The sequence below is a fragment of the Podarcis melisellensis genome (assembly GCF_964234715.1).
Source record: "Podarcis melisellensis genome assembly, chromosome: 4".
In the NCBI taxonomy this organism is placed as follows: Eukaryota; Metazoa; Chordata; class Lepidosauria; order Squamata; family Lacertidae; genus Podarcis; species Podarcis melisellensis.
In genome coordinates this window covers 31332633-31352761 of record NC_138531.1, presented here as the reverse complement: position 1 = coordinate 31352761, position 20129 = coordinate 31332633, and the positions used below count along the sequence as shown (strand labels likewise).

The window sequence follows — 20129 nt, the reverse complement described above, 5'->3', positions numbered from 1 at the left end:
GGATTCTGAAAACACAAACAAAAACTACCCTTGCACACTTAAGGAGCACCATCCCACAATAGAAACCTCTCTGTAAGTATCCATGATCTCCTGATTCATCCTGAAGCAATAGTTTGAAGATTTTAAGATAGATCTCTTATTTCATTTAAAAAGACACAATGGCACATTTGTTCATCATATAATAATCATAACCAAAGCAACAAGAGACTGCGAAATAAACTGTAGTTAGTGTAATTTGAGAGCTTTCTTAATCCAGATTGTGATCTCAAGGTATTTGGATTTAATCTCTCTCCAACTGCCCTCTCATTAGAAGATGGACTCCATCCTCTCTTGCTATGAAGAAGTGTCCTGGAACATTTTTAAAAATAGTACAATAGCAAAATTCTTCCCTTTCCCAATTTTGCCTTCTGAAAATTTTGGGAGGCTACTTTTGCACAGAACTAGGTTATAAACATCTTTCCCCAGTGCTGATGCTCCAATAAAAATTGGAGCTTTGTGTGTGTCTGTTTTAAAAAGGTAGAGAGACCTAGTAACAATCTTTTGTTTCGTGTTTTGTTCTTAGGACAGGCAGAAGCAGAGGCCCCCAATTGCAAGGTGCTAGACTCAAAGAACCAGGATTTTATTCAAAGGGAGACATGAATGCTTATCAGTATGCTAGGGTAGAGATATCTCGACATAGCATATCATTCTATTTAAACTGCAAGAACTAATAATAATAATAATAATAATAATAATAATAATAATAATAATAATAATAATAATAATACAGATTATTGTAAAACATAGTGCCGGTGTATATAATGTTAACCTGGCAACTGCTTTTTTTATGAGCCCTGCTTCTTAGGAGTGGGTGATAGGTTGAAGAGAAATGGAACTGAACTGCGTAATTCTTAACCTCCCTTTCCCCTTGAATCTCACAAGCTGCTTTTACTTTAGTGGGGAACTTTCAAGAGGTGAAGGAGCAGGTGAGGAAATTATTATTTGACCCCGCTTGAAGATGCTTTGCAGCAAGGAAACAGCAGTCAGACTAATGTTATATGCAGCTGCACTGCTTGGCTCTAAGCCTGTGCATTGAATGTGTCTGTCAAGCCACACAGACTGAACCTGACCAAACAACTGTGGCTTCAAACACAGATATGAAACATGCTCATTACTTTTGAGCTAACTTCCAGAGGACGATAAAACAATGATATAGCTCAACTGTCTTAAGCACTTTTAACTAACTGAAAGCAGATTTTTATGGGTTCCGATAGCTTTACCATGCTTTCTACAAGTAAACCTTTTGGCCAACACACTATCTAAGAGTAATCTTTGGTAAACCAGTTTTTCATTTGCATTCCTCTGTTCCTTCATAGATTGAATATTTTGGAGAAGAGCTATATGTTGCCCTGGCAGTGCACATGTTCCCAATGTTCACCGAACACCAGAGTGCATCAGGCACACACTGCGAAGAAGGGAAACTTCCCAGGTATTTTATTTCTGAGGAAAACATAAACATGTAGTTTGGACCTTTGGCATTTGCCTTTCACAAGCTAAATTATACTATAATTGTTACTTAGCAAGCAGGACCCGTGTTAGATATTGGGGCTAGGTATCCATCCGACCTTCGATTCTTGGCTCTAGATACCTTTAAATCCCGATGAAGTTAATGGAATTAGACCATATTTAGTACGGTTGTCGTTCTGTGGTGTAACAATTTTTTGAAGTCATTTTCATCTTTTTAATTTCTGTTTCAGTGAAAATAAATAAATAAATAAATAAATAAATAAATAAATAAATAAATAAATCTATAAATCTGGAGAATTTGAAATAAACAATGCTTTTGAATCCATGTTTCCCACTCTGGCCAGGAAAACACACACGCACACAATATGATTACACACACACACACACACACACACACACACACACACACACAAACAATATGATTTCCATCTTGTTCCTAGCAGGATGCCATTGAGACTGCTCTGTACTTTTTGAAACTATATTTCAGATGAAAGCTACCAGTAACTTATACAACTACCACAGAGGTGGATTTAGGGGAACACAGCCAGTTTGGTTGCACTGGGCATGGAGTCTCAGGGGAACTACACCGATTACAGTGATACTTCAGTTTTCGAATGTCTCGGAAGTCGAACAGGAAACACGGCTTCCGCTGAGTGCAAGACCCTGAAGCCTAGCTGTTGGCTATTGAGTTTCAGTTTTTGAATGTTTCGGAAGTCGAACAGTCTTCCAGAACGGATTACAGTGGTACCTCAGGTTACATACGCTTCAGGTTACATACGCTTCAGGTTACAGACTCCGCTAACCCAGAAATATTACCTCAGGTTAAGAATATTGCTTCAGGATGAGAACAGAAATTGTGCTCTGGCGGTGCGGTGGCAGCAGGAGGCCCCATTAGCTAAAGTGTTGCTTCAGGTTAAGAACAGTTTCAGGTTAAGTACGGACCTCCGGAACGAATTGAGTACTTAACCTGAGGTACCACTGTACGCTTGAAAACCGAGGTACCACTGTATTTAGAATGGAGGGGAGGCCAAATTTTGGCGTCACAGAGGGTGCAGCTGAATTTTGAGACCCCAAGATCCGCCACCTTCACTTCTACATTGAACCAAAAATTTACCCCCCTGAGCCATTCTTAGCGATGCTGCACATGAATTAGAACCTAAGCCTTCCAACTGCAGATAATTAAAGATGAGCCATTCTCACACAGGAACATGCATTACTTACTCCTGCTTAGTCTAATTCTCCCTCTGTTAGGAACAATTACCAAGAGGTGATAGCAAAGGAGCAATTTGAGAAGCCATAAGAGGCCCACAAATGCAAAAATTAAAGCTGACTAATTATCCATAATAATTAAAATAATTCTGAACTATGGTGGGCATTCCTCTAATTGCAATTGCATCATAAAAGTCACTACACAACCCATCCTATTAATTGTTGTGAATTATTAATACAATGAAATATCATTACTATAAAAGGGGGACTTTAAATGGCATATTTATTGAACCGGTAAATCCATGATTTAGAGATGAGCAGAATTTCAACTGGCATTTGTTAATGCTGGATGTTGCCATGCCATTGATCACTGGCAGCTATAAAAATCCCCCCCCCTTTTTTAAAGCTCTCTTTGGCCTTGTCAAATGAGGCACAGGAAGCAGAGCAGGAATTCTCATCACTAGCAGGTAAGAGAAGGTTTCACATTATTGAAATATATCGTTTCCTTAGCATGAAACCTCCAAGGGCATAAATCACAAGGTGTCAGTTCACAACACAGAAAGTTCTAGATAGGACTGCTACGTTTTCCTAGGGAGATTTACTTCTTTTTCCTCCTAAGAGTCATAGCATTTTGTTGCTAGGCTTGCCAATTCTAGAAAGAAAGAAAGAAAGAAAGAAAGAAAGAAAGAAAGAAAGAAAGAAAGAAAGAGAGAGAGAGAGAGAATCTGGTATTTGGGCAAGGCCTGCACATTCCCATGTTCAGGAATGATATGCTCATAGCTGTCAATTTACAGATTTGAAAATAAGGGACCAGCAGCCTCGAAAATAAGGGATCAGCAGCCAAAATAAGGGATCAGCAATTACTTTGGTAAATTCATATTTTGTTGCGTGCAAATGGCTTTAGATACCTATTAGGTCCATAAATTACCATATAGCATACATTCAACACAAAAAACAGCAACAATTTGTTGTTGACAAAGCAGAGCTGGACATAGAAAGGCCCCCATTACCTTCAGTAGCCTATTTAAGGGACACCATCAATAAGGGACAGCAGCGGGACATGGTGCTGGGATAAGGGACTGTCCCACCAAATAAGGGACGCTTGACAGCTATGGATATGCTGCAACTTGTTATCTTTGTCATGTAGATGAGCCAGGAGGAAATGGGGCCTGCCACAGTGGTGTCTGACAGCCGTTTGGGAACCATTGGGGTGGGGTCAGAAAAAGAAATAGGCGAGTGCACGCCTGGATGGCCCACAAATCAGTTGGGCTGCTTGGATGTTGAAGCAGGTGAGTCAGAAAGCCAAGTTCAACAGACCAGCAGCCCAATTTATCTAAACAGAGCAAACTTTATTTGAGTGCATTAATAAACATTATAAATACTGCATATAAAAAAAGTGCTTATTAGGAGAAATTCACTCGAAAAAGCCAATAAATTTTCATGAGGGAGGGTTTTTATTTTATTTTTTTTAAATCACAAATTGCTGCCAAACGTGGGGAACTAAGATTGGAAAATTGAGAAACAGGGGGCATTGAAATTCACAGACACTTCCACCCCTTATTTAATGAAGTAGAAGTTAGGAATTGGGGTTGATAGTATGGCTGGATACTATGGCTTTCAACGTGCATTAAATTTTATGGCTTAGATGTCTTTCTGATTAGCTGTATGAATTACAGTGGTACCTCGGGTTACATACATTTCAGGTTACAGACACTTCAGTTTACAGACTCAGCTAACCCAGAAGTAGTACCTCGAGTTAAGAACTTTGCTTCAGGATGAGAACAGAAATCGTGCTCTGGTGGTGTGGCGGCAGCTGGAGGCCCCATTAGCTAAAGTGGTGCTTCAGGTTAAGAACAGTTTCAAGTTAAGAACGGACCTCCGGAACAAATTAAGTACTTAACCCGAGGTACCACTGTATATGCATGATGGCTTTTTACAAGTAGGGATGCTTGAGAAATTTGGCTCCTGTGAATTCCAATGTGAACTGACTTGATCCAAGCCTTCCAAACTAAAGTACGGATTAGAATGTAATTATCCCTCGGATTTGTGGTATAGTTATTGGCTCAAAAAACATACCAGAATCCATGACAAAATACGTATTTTAGGACAAAATACATTTAGACATATGCATATTGAGCTAAAATGTGCATATAAATATAAATTAAAATGCGCCTAAATACCATTTTTTGTAGGGAGTTTTTGTTTGTTTGTTTTTTAAACAGATTAATGTGGACACAAGATAGAAGTGAACACATACAAAACTGATACTGACCAGAAATAGACTGATCTGCCTATTCCTCATTACAAGTAAAGGTCTCTTCAATCTATAGGTGATGGTGGCGCATTTTTACTTTGAATATGAAGCTGCCTCTGAAAATCTGTAATAATACCGTAATCTGCAATGATTCACAAGGCTAATTGCCTACTCTTATCTAGACTACACAGACACTGCACTGCAAACTGAGCAGTATAGCTATTTTAGAATCTGGACATACACTAACCACCCGGTGGAGGATATTTTGCAGATCAAGAAACAGAATAAATTTTCAGCTCTGTAGAGGAAAACCAGATACTGCTATGGCTGGCTCAAGCAAGTAGTAAGATATATACCAAGGCATGATTCAAGGAAAACTGAGCACTACAGTCGTACCTTGGAAGTCGAACAGAATCCGTTCCAGAAGTCCATTCGACTTCCAAAACATTTGAAAACCAAACTGTGGCTTCTGATTGGCTGCAGGAAGCTCCTGCAGCCAATCAGAAGCCGCGGAAGCCCCGTCAGATGTCCGGCTTCCAAAAATAGTTCACAAACCTGAACAGTCACTTCCGGGTTTGCGACGTTCGGGAGCCAAAACGTTTGGGAACTAAGCTGTTCGAAAACCAAGGTATGACTGTATTAAGTTCCATTGATTTAGTCTGCGGTGCTAATGAGACTTACTTTATATATGCATAGGATTGCACCATTAAACCTGTTCTCAGAGGCAGATTTAGGGCAGCATGGCTGGTTTTGCCACAGTGGGCGCTGAGCCGAGGGGGTGCAATAGGGCATTGCAACTATGACGTAGTGAATTGAGCAGAACAGAAGGTGAGAGGTGGGGTGCCAAATTTTGGCTTCCCACAGGGTGTCAATGCAATTTGAATGATCAAAGTCTGCCCTTGATGTGCTTAATGAAATAAATGAAAATAAATAGTGCTCAACTTTGGCTACATTGTGCTCCGTATTCACAGAGCCACTTATAAAGATATGTGTGGGGAAGAATAGGTCAGAGTGTGCTAGCCATGCAGGGCACATTAACCTTTCAATAGAAGGCTGACTTGTTCCAGAGAGCTAAACACCATGAAATAGGCTAGTTTATTTGTTTAAAGCTGGACTTTTTGTGTGTGTCTGTAAGACCTAAGAGTTCGTAGGGTTTCAAGGTTGCATGAGAAGCATTCTGCGGAACAGATTACGAGTGCATTATGTTGGAGAGAGAATCAGGGTAGGAGTGGAGGAGGAGGTGGTGGAAGAAGAGGAAAGCACTTACCTTAAGAAAATCTGAAAAACAGCCAAAGGAGCAAAACATTTGGAAATGAAGGAAAGTGGAAAAGGAAGCCTTGGAAATAAGATTCACCATGGGGATTGTAAAAGGCAGCACCATTAAGGCAGCTGTAATAAACATCACAGTTCCTCCTACTCCCCCTATTGTGCGTTTAAACGAGTAGGAAGCAGAATAAATAAAGGGCAGGATTACATGGCAATTCAAGAAATAACCCTTTATGCAGCTATACAGAAGAGCCATCCCACTTCTTGAGGTAGAACTAATTCTTCCTCCCCCAACTGCATATCACCCCCTGTCCTGGCAAAAGGAAATACTTGTTAATGACAACCAGGAAGTGTCTGATTCAATTTGCAGCTCTTGATGATGTTCCTGATAACAATCCTCCAGGATTGTTTACAATAAATATTTTGACAGACTATCTGTTCATTTATTTTAAAAAATTAAGGCTTATTGTACCAGTCAACGAGGAGGAAGTATAATTTATGAATCCCATGTTGGTGCACATATGTTTGCATGAATAGGAAAATTAAATACTTCCACAGAGATGAAAAGCATTCTGGTGTAGGAATTTGCGCAGTAAAACCCAACCTCTTCAAAGTTCAATTGTTTCTTTCCACAAAAGCATGAAAAATGAAAACCATGCTGAATAATGCATGGGTAATGTTTAAATAACACCAGAAATACAACTACAAAACATCCTATCTGATTTGAGTAATTTTGCATTGACACATTTAAAACAAACGGGTTAGCTGTAACTTTCAGGGAAACAATTGTGATCTAGTAAAGACTATTGACAGACCCATACTTAATCCAACATATATAGATGTCCCTAAAAGGACTTCCCAATGGAACAGGGGAAATGCTTCTCAACAAGAAAAATCCCAATATATGAAGGCTCTAGAGCCTATAGAGATTTCTCCTTCATATAAAATAATATAGAAATTGGTACAGCTGAGTTGAAGAGACTGAATAAGTTATTTGGGAAGGGGGCACATTGCAACAATGCTCCAGCACTTGACTTCCTATTGTTTTCTGGGCACAATTCAATAAGATAAACATTTATTGCATGTCGCTGCAGGATATTTCAAAACAATACTTTTAAAATGTCTACCAACACAAACGTGAGCAAATGCTTTCTTCTGAACAAAGTGGATGAGTTGTGAACTGGTGGTGGTGGTATTATTACCCCATTAACATGGATGGATCACTCCCTGTGAAGTTTGGATGTGCTGCATCTAACTTCCCCTGAAAGGGTGTAGTCCCATTAAGATGGATTGCCTCTCTACATGGAACAGCCCTAGTGCAGAGCACTGCTGACTGGTTACACGGGGCAGCAAGTTGGGATTGTATAGTACTGCCTAATTCAAAGGTGTTAGAACTGATGTACAAGGTCCTATATGGCCTGGGACATGAGCACTTGAAGGAACACCTCCCCTGATATAATCTGGCCCTTGATTTAAGATTTGCAAGGAGGTGCCCTGCTTGTGGTGCCATCAATGGGTGAACCCATAGAGTGGCAGCATAAGGCAGAGACTTTATGGTGGTGGCTCTCCAGCCACCTAACTCCTTTCGGAATCTGGTTGTCTCACACACTGATGCTCAGGCATAAACTTAAAATGAATTTATTTTACCAGGCTTTTGTTCACTGCATTGGCGTTTTAAAAGCTGTTCCTGTTTTGATGATAATTACTGCTTTATGGTATTTGTATCGTGTTTTAAGACCGTTGCTATCAGCTCTGGGATTCCGTTGGAGGAAGGGTGGGGTCTAAGAGCAGTAAATAAATGATGACTTGGTACAATGGCAGGACTAGCTCTGTCCCCAACTGAAACCTAGTTTAATATCTGATTGTAGTTAAGGATGTTAAAGGATTCAGTCAGTCCACATTTTGAAGCAAACCAGCCTCATTCACACTTCTCAGACAGACGGGAATTGTTATCCCCCAGGCTTCACAATTTCTTGGCTCAAAAACAATGTGCAAATATTAAAATTCATGTAACCTGTGTATTTTGGGACAAAATGTACACAATTTTGTAATACAGTTGTTGGCTCAAAAGAAGTAGCAAAATGTGTATGACATTTGTATTTTTGGGTAAAATGCAAGTTTAAAAAATAATGTGTTTATGTTTTTTTAAAATATGCAGATTAATGTCAAAAAAGATGGGACAGACTTTCAAATGATTATACAGAAAAAAGACAGCAACTGAAAATATAGTTAAACATCCATCTCAAAGTACAGCCCCTCTCAGTGCTATTTTTCTAGAAAAAGAGGTGCCGGAATTCACCATGAACACCTCCCTCGTTCTCTTAGAATGGTACATTAATGGCGCCTACCTGAGTTCTGAAGAGTTCTGGCTTTAAAAAAGCCCTGGTTCCTTTATACTGAAAGGAATCTGCTCCTTGCAGCCTTAAAGGCACTTCCTTATTTTATTTTATTTTAAAATCATATTAGTTACCCCAACACAAGGGATTATTTGTATGCCTCATTCACAAAGTTCTAATTTTAGTGGTGCCATTCCAAAAAGATGCAGGGCTACAAATCTGTAGGACCCACTTTCCACATGTTAATTTTAGCACTGGAATAGTTCCAAATTTTCTCAGTTCTGAAGTGAAATGGAGCTTATCCAGGGATTCAGATCCAGCTGACATGATGCTGGAGACATGAATGTGTGAGGAGCTAATGCAATCACTTGATGAAGAACTCTATCAAACGCTGTCAGAATTCATATAACATTGGCGACATTGGAGTCAGCATATGATGCCACTTTCTGCAGGACACAAGCTGGTTCAGATCTGAACGGCAACAGCATGCGATGCACAATTTGTAATACATCCCTCCTCTTCCATCTTTGTTCTTTGTTCCTTGTGGTGATAGTTTCTCCAGTCTAATGGAAGAGCTGCCCTCATCAACAGATGGAGTTACAGCTACTTGGAGCCATTACAAAAGTTGGAAATAATTTGTGTCTTATTGCTTTCTCGCCGCCCAAAGGCAATGCAATATTCAAGTGTCAAAAACAAACAATAAAACAGAAATATTTTTCTTCATTAACAAACCAGATGGTTTCCCCTGCACATGAGTCAGGCATTCACAGCAACTCTTTGACAATGTGTTTACAGCTTGTCTCCAATACTTGCTGCGCTAGGTTAAAGCCTTACACTTAAGGTACCAACAACAACCACCACAGCAAACTACAGAACATGTTACTGCTCTGATGTAACATGAATGCACATTAGCTTAAATGTATAGTATCAGGGAGGGACGTGGGTGGTGCTGTGGGTTAAATCACAGAGCCTAGGACTTGCCAATCAGAAGGTCAACAGTTCGAATCCCTGCAATGGGGTGAGCTCCTGTTGCTTGGTCCCTGCTCCTGCCAACCTAGCAGTTCAAAAGCACCTCAAAGTGCAAGTAGATGAATAGGTACCACTCCGGCTGTAAGGTAAATGGCATTTCCATGCGCTGCTCTGGTTTGCTAGAAGCAGCTTAGTCATGCTGGCCACATGACTCGGAAGCTGTACACCGGCTCCCTCAGCCAATAAAGCGAGATGAGCGCCACAACCTCACAGTCGGTCATGACTGGACCTAATGGTCAGGGGTCCCTTTACCTTTACTATAGTATCAGGGTGTTAATTTTTATATCCTTTTGTTATTTACAGAGTATGAGGAACTTCAAATTTCAAAGGGTCAAAGGCATACAGTGGTTTCTAAGATGATCTTTCTAATATTGTTCTATATACAATTTATTTCATCAAATAATAATTTAGGGCTTCTAGATTCTACTCACCAAATGTTTGTTTTTCTTGTAAATATTTTTGAGGTCTACTCATTTATAATTCAGACACATTTTTTTTAAAAAAATCATACTTATCAAAGGGCATTAAGTGAGAAAGTCTATCGAGTTCTGAGTGATCACAAATGGTATTTAAGGACTCGCTGAAAGAATTATTTTCTGATCAGTTGCTGCGAAGCATTCCTGTGAAGACTCTACTGACTCTGTCTTTCAAAAACGATGAAAGCAGTCAAAAGGTATGATTAACTTCTTAGTCCCTGCAATTTCCTATTGCTCTATTTGCCCTAGATTTTGGAATTGACTTCCTGCCTCACTGCAAAATGCACAGTTGCTCAGCTTGATAAATTGCACAAATTCATTTTTGATCACAGTTATCTTCTATTTACTACATAGCCAGTGAGGTTAATCATATGCTGAGGCAATTCATATTCCACACACATCTATCCTCTTCCTCCCCATGGTACTTTGCATATTTTACACACCAGGAGATGCTGTGTCTGTCGTCTCACTAAAATACTGAGAGGTCATTCCTGGGTGCCAAAAGCCTCCTCTGGTTCACATGTATGAGTTCTGGACTGCCTACATGGGTTTCCCTGATCCAAGGGAAATAAACAGGCAGAAGATAAGAGTGCATAATAATTAAATCTTCATATGACAGCAAACTTGTAAGAGCCCACAGTAGTAAACAATTCAAAGTACTGGTGGTCTGAGCTCCTGTTGAATCTTTAGAAATGCAAGCCTTCTTCATACATGACACGTGAAAAGAGGTCCACACAATTAAAGGGGCAGCAGGGCTGTGCTGCTAGCCCCACCACTGACACAAAACACAGCTTCCCCCAGCCCCACCATCCACACAAGGAACTATTTAGGGAGAAAGCCAACACATGCAGATTGTACAAGGTTCCACGCCTTGGGGATCTAGATATGCAGGCTTTCCACTTGCAGACGTCCATGCTATGCCTAATGTGTGGATGAGGAGGTGCCAGAAGCTGAAGGGGCAAAAGGGCTTAGTGAGCTGGGACAGTCTGTGGCAGAGAAAAATCGAGAAGCTGAAGCTGCTGAGTGGGAGGAGGGAGGGCAAGAGGCTGGTAAAGAATCACAGGTGTCTCCTCCCCTGTTGCTGCAAGATCCCCTCCCCCTTGTCTCCCAGAACCAGGAAAGGCATGAAAAGGGCAGAAGAGAGATTGGCTGCATACAGGCGCAGTCTCCAATTGCTTGGGGAAAGCCCTGGAGAGGAGGAGGCATAGGCAGCTGTGGGGAGGCAGAGACCTTTAGTCTTGGCAACTGATTTCATGGAGCAGTAGTGAGGAAAATTTTCAACCCAGGGGCCTCTTTTCCTTCTGGGCACTGACCCACTGTTGGGTGTGACCAGAGGCAAACATGGGTGGTGGAACCAATGTAAATGTTTCCTGGTTTCTATGTTCACACAACCATCCATCCAGACAAGCAAGCAGCATTATCTGAATCTAAGGATGCATTCCAGGAGGAACTACTCAAAGAGATGCAAAATAAGGGTGATTGAGGGGTGTGGCTTGGGAAGAGAGGATGTGGCTAAGGACAGGGCATGGCCTGGAGAAAGGCTCAAGGCTCAGGCAGAGATACCAAGAGGGCTGCCTTTAGCCTCCAGATCTGAGGTCCCTCAACTCTGCTTTAGAGCGTGTTAAGAACAGGCAGCCCATTTCCTCCTAGATCAATTGGGCCACTCCAATGAAAAACCTCTTATCTGGATTGTGTTTATTGGTGACACCATACTACAGATCCCTCTGGTGTCACCACCCAGCAGCAGATGTTTGGTGGTGAATGAAGGACTTTTAGATAATTCTGTGCTTCTGATTCTATTGGAGAATATACAAAACCGGGGAGCAAATGGAACTTGCCTTCCATACATTCAGGTATGATTGCGTCTTTTCTTCCTGTTCTACATCACATATATTTATCACAAATGTTTGTGTTCCTTTGTCTCCCAGCACCCTTTTCCCTTTGCAAGATTGGCTAACACAGCTTGAAGCATTCAATCTTTTGATAAGTTTGCAAAGACAAGTTATTTTTCCTGCTGTTTCAACTCACACACTCTCGCACACACATACACACACACACTTTAAACAGAACAGGGCTTGTCAGTGGAGGTGGGATAGTTTTGATGGTCTCAGCCTCAGACCATAAAGAAATGTTATTCACCCATGCACAACGTATAATTCATCCTAAGTGGCAGGTTCTGCTCTGGAGAAGCAGTTGACTGAGCTGCCTTACAAAGTCAATTACTGCTTATTCTCAGGGAGGCGGGGGAGTCTGGGCCAGAAGGGCTGAGATGCCTGCCAAGAAGGCATGGAAGAATTTGCTTTGTGTCAGCCTGCATGACACAGTATCTCATTTGTGGGTAAATATAAATCTAGTAGGCTGTTTTTGTTTTGTTTTTAAAAAGAGGTGCTGTAAAATGTACCTTCCAAAAACAACATTCCTTTCCTTTGCACTTCCAAGCAATCTATTTTCATTAAAAGTTCTTTAAGGTAAAGCTACACTGCGTGGCTTATAACCTCATTCCTGTATACCTTCCCTGCTCAGGAAAATGACAGAACATTTCATATATTCAGTAGATGTTTTGCACAAGTAAAGTCTGAGTAATTAGTTAACGTAAGTATTATTGTCTATGCAAGTGTGAAGGACTGCCAATAAATTAAAGAGAGAGAGAGAGAAGAAAAACCTCAGACCAATGTAAATAATAGACATTGTTTTATAAGGGCATCAAATCTAGAAAAAATTCCCCAGGAAAAGGGAATGGGGGGAAAAAAGGAAAACGGAAAAGGAGAACATCTTGAAATAAATGGTGTACTTATCGCTGAGAAATGAGCCTAGATACGTCTTAAAAAATGTTAAAGCTCAGAATTTACTGCATCATTCATGCAGTTTCATATCTCTCATTTCATGCCACAACAAGGGATTCTGCATACTCCATATGAAATACAGTAAGACTATGATTTTTTCCCCAGCAGCAATAAACTCCACGCATGCATGACAAATCCAAGCACGCAAAAATGTTTAGCATCCCAGTTCAGAGATACTTTGGGGACAAAATCCGATTATGAGTTATATGCCACAATAAATAGGGCTCAGCGTTTCATAAAGCAATTTATAGTTCATAAAAATGACAAAATGTACCTGTCGGATAGAACCCGGAGAGCAGATCTCTGTGCTGCCTGCTGGAAGGAAGGGCAGAGATGTTTATTTTATACTCTGACTTTTAAAACAGGAGCTCAATCAACACTTAAAAAAAAAGCACATGTCACACACATTCCTATCACGTGTCCAAATTTTAAAGTATTAACAAGTAGCAGTAATATGGATATTTCTGATCTACAAGATGTAATACACACTTTGTTAAGTATGCTATAAAGCCCCCAAAATGGTTAAAGCACAGATCTTTCCACCCATACGATTCTATTCAAATGATTTTAAAAAAACCAAAAACCTTGCAGGAAATAATTCCCTTCCTTCCCACCATCTCATTTACCATTAGTCCCCTTCCATTCTTCTGCAAAACAGACAGCACATATTTGGGTCTCTGGAATCATCTGTTGTTAGTTACAGAATTGTACGTTTAGCAAACTATGCAAGAACTGCTGCAGGCTTTCTAAGACATCGTTGTGATACACTGTTGGCAAGTTCTGACTGTGCTGCAAAAGCAGATGAATGTTCCATTGATGCTTTACCTCTCAGTCATTGCCTGCTGAAGGTGTGGTGGTGGTGGTCGGGGAGATCCAGATCTTGTTAGTACGTTAAATTGTGGAGGGGGGAAAATCATAGCCTTACGAATTTAACAGGACGCTCCATTTTTATCAGCAAACTAACTTCCAATTCCGTTATTGTCCATTTGCTGACATGAGTCTCATGGAAAGTACTGACATGCATGGCTTCGTTTTCAGTGACTAACTGAATATACCTAATATTACGATCGCCTTGGCTACAATCTTGGCCTTGGCTTTAATCTCATACATTCTGGATTTCTGCCAACACTCTTTGGAATAAAGAGTTCGTACAAACAACTGTACCATTAAATCAATGGTTATTACTTTACACCCAAAGTTGTGTAACATCTTTATAAATAGAGTAGCCCCTTGCTATATTTATGTACAGTAAGCTTGTGTGCATTCAGTTTTACATGCTTGGCAATTTAGTTTTTTATTTATGGGTGGGGAGAATGGCAAGGGGGTGGGCATCCAGGGGGGGAAAGACTTTGGCAATCCCACCTGCCATTGCACCCAAAGTGTTTTGACTATACAAGTTTTTTGTTTTAGGTGTGATCCATGGAATGTAGCCCCCACATAACTTGTGTGCTTACTGGACTACATTTTATTATATTCAAGAAGCACAAGGTGGCACATATGGTTATCCCCCTCCCATTTTATCCTGACCAAGCTGAGTTTTAAGGCAGAGAAGAAGTTTGAATATGGGTCTCTCTGGTGCAAGACTTTGTTGATGGTCTACTTAGGTACAATTTCATTCACAGCACGAAATGATGGTTCTGCATATTGTTAATTCATAATTCTACCTTGCATGTCCCACTATCTCCATGTGAGGGGACTTTAGCAAGCCAGAAACCTTATCTTTGTAGAGAGAAATCCTGGTTACAATCGAAAGTAATGATTCTTTGTTTTTCAGTGGGACTTCTTCATCTTTCCTGCTTGACGTGAGTGACATGCTGCATGACCCACCCTGCAATTATTTCATTAATTCTAGCACTTTATTTCAGGATTTTTCAAACTGGTGCCACTGCTGGCTGTTGTGCAGTTGGGGCATAACATGGTCTTCTCAGTGGTGGTTCCCAGTTTGTGGAATGCCCTTCCTGGGGAGGTACATCTGCCTCTTTTATCAGCATCATCATCAACAACAAGCTGGTATTGGTAGGTATTTTCAGAACCATTTAACTACAGACCTGAAATGGGTCCAAATAGAACAGTTTCCCCAAATTTGATAAGCAGATCTGCCACATCTCCTCTTCTTCTTTGTATTTATTTGCTCATAAGTAACAAATAATTCTATGACGCTAGTAAAGATGCCCCCCCCAAGATCTGATAGGGAAATTAAGAAATTATGTACTCTCAGAATGTCTGTTTGAATCTCTAAAAGCTTGTGTCAGGTACAAGTTTTTTGTTCTGGTCCAAATTCCATTACCCTGGAGTAATCTTTGAAATTAACTGGAAGATTATCACATACCTATGTATGATGATAACCAACAGGTGTTATAACTATATGTTGAAAGGTGTAAAAATAGCGTGCCCTTAACTCTGCCTTGTGTGCTCCTTTTAAAAAACCAGAGCTCACAAAAGGAAGAAAGCAGATGAATCTCTCACATGGGCAAGATGCCAGAACTGAAAATCTTGGAAAAATTGCTTCTGACTATGTCATGATCATGGAAAGCTCAGATGACATACCATTCAGGAAGGTAGGTAGACAATAATATATTACCACTCCAAAACAAGAGCAGAACAGCCACAGGTAACTCCTGACTCCACCCAAATACAACAAAGCCTAGTGTCACTGAGTAAGACTATATTAAGGAACTTTTGCACAGAGCCTATGGCAGCGCAACTAATTTGACAGAAAATTATCAAATAAAAATTAGGCTGCGTAGAAAAGTAATCTCCTGCCAACTCATTTTCTTCCATGTTGCTATACTAATTCTTTTTAACTTGCACAGGTTTTTGGTACAAAGATGCAACATTGAACAACATACACTCCAGAACTCAAGTTGACTCGAGTTTTTCACTTCGGTAGTGTGTGTACTATGAGTTGCTATCATTTGTAATATGTACTCGCTGCGTGCATTAAAAATACATTTTAAACCAAAAAACAGAAGTGTAAGAAAACATCCCTGCAGAAAGTGTGTTGTGGTGCACAGGGTTCTGCCACCAGCACAACTCTTTCCCCTTCGATGCCTGAGCTGCTCTGTCGGCTGTGGGGCTCAGATGTGACAAGTGAGTCACCTAATCCCTGAAAATTATGCTCAGTGTAGATTCATTTTTAAGTTACAAGCTGATTGCTTATTAAAGTATAACTGATGCACTTCCCTCCTCTGTGCCAGTTAATTAGCAGCTTTTGAAAATATTTTGGCCCCTCTAAATGTTACATAAACATCTGTTTTACCATAATCACTCTTGTCAGACAATATTAGTTTATTTGTCAACTTCTTGCTGTGCGTTGATGTTTTATTTATTTAAACGGTGTTAATGCCACTTCTAGAAATTTCATATTGACTATTTCTGTTTTGACAATTTGCCAGTGGACAACAATTTTTTTAAAAAAAATCAAAGACCTACAGCAAACATTTTTCAGCCTGAAAGCCTCATTCCCTCATGCACATCCTTCCAGGACCTGAATATTTCTGGTGGGTGTGACAAGACACACGTGACTCTCCATCTACTTCAATGATAGACTCCAGACAGATAAAACCACTAGAGGGGTCCCAGAGAAGGGTTAATGAGGAGTGTGGCTTGCAGAGAAAGCATGGTCTGCTCAGTGTTCAGGGACAGATAGAGGTACCAGGTGGGCTGTATTTGACCCCCAATCTTTAGGTTCCCCAATATCTGCAGGAAAAGTTTGTGGAAACAAGCTGGGAAATATATTTTTTCTACAGGCTACAAAATACCATAGTGGCGTTTCTATTAAAAAACAGGGGTGTGGGGATGCTCTCCTGTTTCTCTGGAGATAGAGTCAGACTGGGTTTGTGGAAGGGCTATAGCTCAGTGGTAGAGCACCAGGTTTGCATGGAGAAGGTCCCAGCATTTCTGGGGAGGGCTGGAACCCCAGAAAGCTGCCGCTAGTCAGCATACAGACACTACTGAGCTGGATGTATAAGGTCACTTCCCAAGTTCCAATTTGCTAAGTATTCGTTGCTGCTGTAGCTACCACAGCACAATCTATATCTCCTTCGTGACTATTAAAAACAAAGGGCAACACTGTGTTGTCCAAAAACCAGAACAGCAATGGCACCCTTGCACACATTACAGTGGTACCTCAGGTTACATACGCTTCAGGTTACAGACTCCGCTAACCCAGAAATAGTACCTCAGGTTAAGAACTTTGCTTCAGCATGAGAACAGAAATCGTGCTCCGGCGGCGCGGCAGCAGCAGGAGGCCCCATTAGCTAAAGTAGTGCTTCAGGTTAAGAACAGTTTCAGGTTAAGAACGGACCTCCGGAACGAATTCAGTACTTAACCCGAGGTACCACTGTATATTCTAGCAAACGGGATCTGCAACAACATGGCGTACTCCTGTTTGACTGTTTCATTTAGTCTGCCATTTGCTCCTTCATTATATTCCATCCCATTTCCCTTTGCACCTGGTTTTCTGTTTCCGCCACCCGCAGAGTCAGTCAGCACAGCATTCCAGGGCCACTAAGCACATTAAGTCCCCATTGGTTTATCATTCTGGCTTAGTTCCTATCCACCCACCCCCGGGCTTTTTGCACTCTTGCAAACCTTGGGGTCTTCTCCTGTCTCCCCTGTTGTGGCAGGTGATGCTTTTTTAGCTACATAAGCAACAATGCTCACAGATAAGAACCAGAAATTCAGGGAACACCGTGTATGTGTGTGTGTGTGTGTGTGTGTGTTGCAAATAAGGAATGTTGAGCCCAGGTATTTGACCTAAAACTGTTCCCTTGAAGCTGTGTTTATAGCTCCTTATCTTTATTTGAAATCAATACAGTTATTTCAGGAAACTTGCTACTGTACACAAAGAAGGGTTGAGATTCTGCTCAAGTGGATTTTAACAATACTGCTGTGATAGAAGCAGGAGAGGGGGAGGGGGGGCCATTGATGGTCGGGAATACAGAGCGAAGAATTTCAGGTGAATTGCTCAGCTTTGATACCTCAGTTGCCATAAATTGTAAGATACAAGATTTTGTCCATCTCTTCCCCCAGCCCTCCATTAGTGGATATAGATTCATTCAGCGCTAGGTCGATTGATTTCCCCTCAGCCTATTAATCACTCTGGAAAAGTTCCAGCTGTACTTCAAGTCCATGAGACAACACAAGTATTCTAACAGCAGTAATAATTTTGTGGTTCTCATTCTCTTCAGATTGCATCTTCTATCTCCAGCTTTTATTGCAACAAGTCAGAGGTTGGGGAAATAATCAGCAAATATTTAGGTTTCAGTGTCGGTAAAACAAACTAACCCCAAACTGCCGTGAGTTGCAATCTGTTGGTGAAAGGAAATCAAAGGGGAAACTGAATGCCTCCATTGTAATTGGGAGTGAAAAGTGAGCAACTTCAATGTAATTAGAGTACAGCAATGCATCGAACAAGCTGAAAGGAAGCTGAGGAAGAGATGACCTGTGCCTTACAATGGTCAGAGAAATTTGAAAAAAATGCTAATACTGAGGCCAGATACTATATGCTGCATTCAGCTTTGAATCTGCAGGCATTTAAACCTATGTTACCATTTAACAACTTTACTAACTCCTTTTTAACAATAAAGAAGAACTATGTGATGGGAGAGGTGTCCACCAGTTATTGATGTAGAGGAGAAAATAGACTGGACCCTAATTATAGGCTTGGATAATTCATTGTTGGGAAGAACAATCAATGCAACCTATTTCTTGTACTTGATGGGTAGTAAACAGGCTACACTACTGCTGTAACCTGGCCACAATTATGGTAATGGACTTAATGAGCATTTCTCCAGTACGTTCCATATTACAGAATCTGGCTTACAAAGTGGCTTATGATATAAACGATTGACATACAATCAAAGCAAGGGCAGAATGAAACAGCCTCTGCTTAGTCAGTGAATGTGGAAGACAAGTGTTTCAAAAGCTAGGCATTTAAAAAAAGGGGGAGGGGAGAGTAAGTTTAAGAAAAGATGGGCCTGAATGGAAAAATGATAAATGGGAGGAGAAGGTGTCATTGGTGTTTGAAGTGTATGTATGATCAACTTAGTTCATTATAAAAATGATGATATTCCTTTTTATTATTGCATATATTTTATTCTTCAATAATATATGTTGTTGTTGTTGATGATGATGTTTGTTGTTGTTGTGGTGGTGTGTCTCGAGAGACAATGGAGTGTGCCTTGGGGGGGGGGTGAAGTCAAACCACTGGGGAATCACAGGGCCTGCTGTGGCTGCAGACACCAGTAATTTGTAACTGCTGCCTCCTCCATTGTTTTTGCTGTGTTAGCAGCACCAAAGTGACCTCCCCGAGGCACAAGCCTGGGCAGTGTGTATGGAAGTCCTGGGCTGCCAAGACAATAAGGCCCCCTGCTCAGCCTCACTGATGTGGTCCAAAGGGAAGTGAAACAATACATTTGGCACCAGCTTGGCTGCAGGAGTTGCCAGAAGGAGGTGTACAAGACGCCATCCAACCACCTTAGGGACTGCACACCATATTTATATAGCGTTTTGCAAGGCAGTGGCTAGCAAGAGGGGAAAAAATAGGTAGATGATAGACAGACAGACAGACAGACAGACACAGTTTTGATAGCTTGCCTAAAACTTGAGATGGGGGAGGCACATTTAGTTTTGTGCATTGAAGCAGCACTATCCCATACTTTGGACTGAATATGTCCTCAGGTGGTGTCTGCTAATGGAAAGGAGGACATGTTGAAAGAAGGAGGTTCAGTGCAGACTATAGAATCATCAGGGAAGCAGGTCACCTTATGTTCTGCATAACCATTTCTGTGCTTCCACCTTCATAGAATCATAGAATCATAGAGTTGGAAGAGACCACAAGGGCCATCGAGTCCAACCCCCTGCCAAGCAGGAAACACCATCAGAGCACTCCTGACATATGGTTGTCAAGCCTCTGCTTAAAGACCTCCCAAGAAGGAGACTCCACCACACTCCTTGGCAGCAAATTCCACTGTCAAACAGCTCTTACTGTCAGGAGTGCCTTTGGGTGTCACCTACCAAACAAGGTAATTGCACAAGCAATGCTAAATTCACTGAGCTCACAGAGATGAACGAGCTTGTGCAACAGCAACCCTTCCTGGCGAACCCTCTCTGCTCCTGCCCACATTCCCTTCCCTTTCTAATGCCATCCAAGTGCTTACTTTACATAATTTATGACAAGCATAGAACTCTCAGCGCATCGCTGTGG

The 20129-nt window shown here is 41.0% G+C and overlaps 2 protein-coding genes across 8 annotated transcripts in view; one reads left to right on the top strand and one right to left on the bottom strand.

The window, feature by feature from the left end:
* AFF3 (ALF transcription elongation factor 3) overlaps nucleotides 1–20129 on the bottom strand; it is a 229923-nt gene that overhangs the window by 41785 nt on the left and 168009 nt on the right. For 6 of the 7 annotated variants that reach the window (XM_081907762.1, XM_081907761.1, XM_081907759.1 and 3 more), the window contains one exon: nucleotides 13194–13234. In XM_081907762.1, the coding sequence (XP_081763888.1) occupies nucleotides 13194–13234 (41 nt within the window). The remainder of the gene's footprint in view (nucleotides 1–13193; nucleotides 13235–20129) is intronic. The other variant, XM_081907760.1, reaches the window with a different exon arrangement.
* On the top strand, nucleotides 10218–16179 carry LOC309368031 (uncharacterized protein). The gene is made up of 4 exons (XM_081907790.1): nucleotides 10218–10273; nucleotides 14694–14935; nucleotides 15350–15477; nucleotides 15733–16179. The coding sequence occupies exons 1-4, from the start codon at nucleotides 10257–10259 to the stop codon at nucleotides 15757–15759; spliced, it is 414 nt and encodes a 137-aa protein (XP_081763916.1). The 5' UTR covers nucleotides 10218–10256; the 3' UTR covers nucleotides 15760–16179.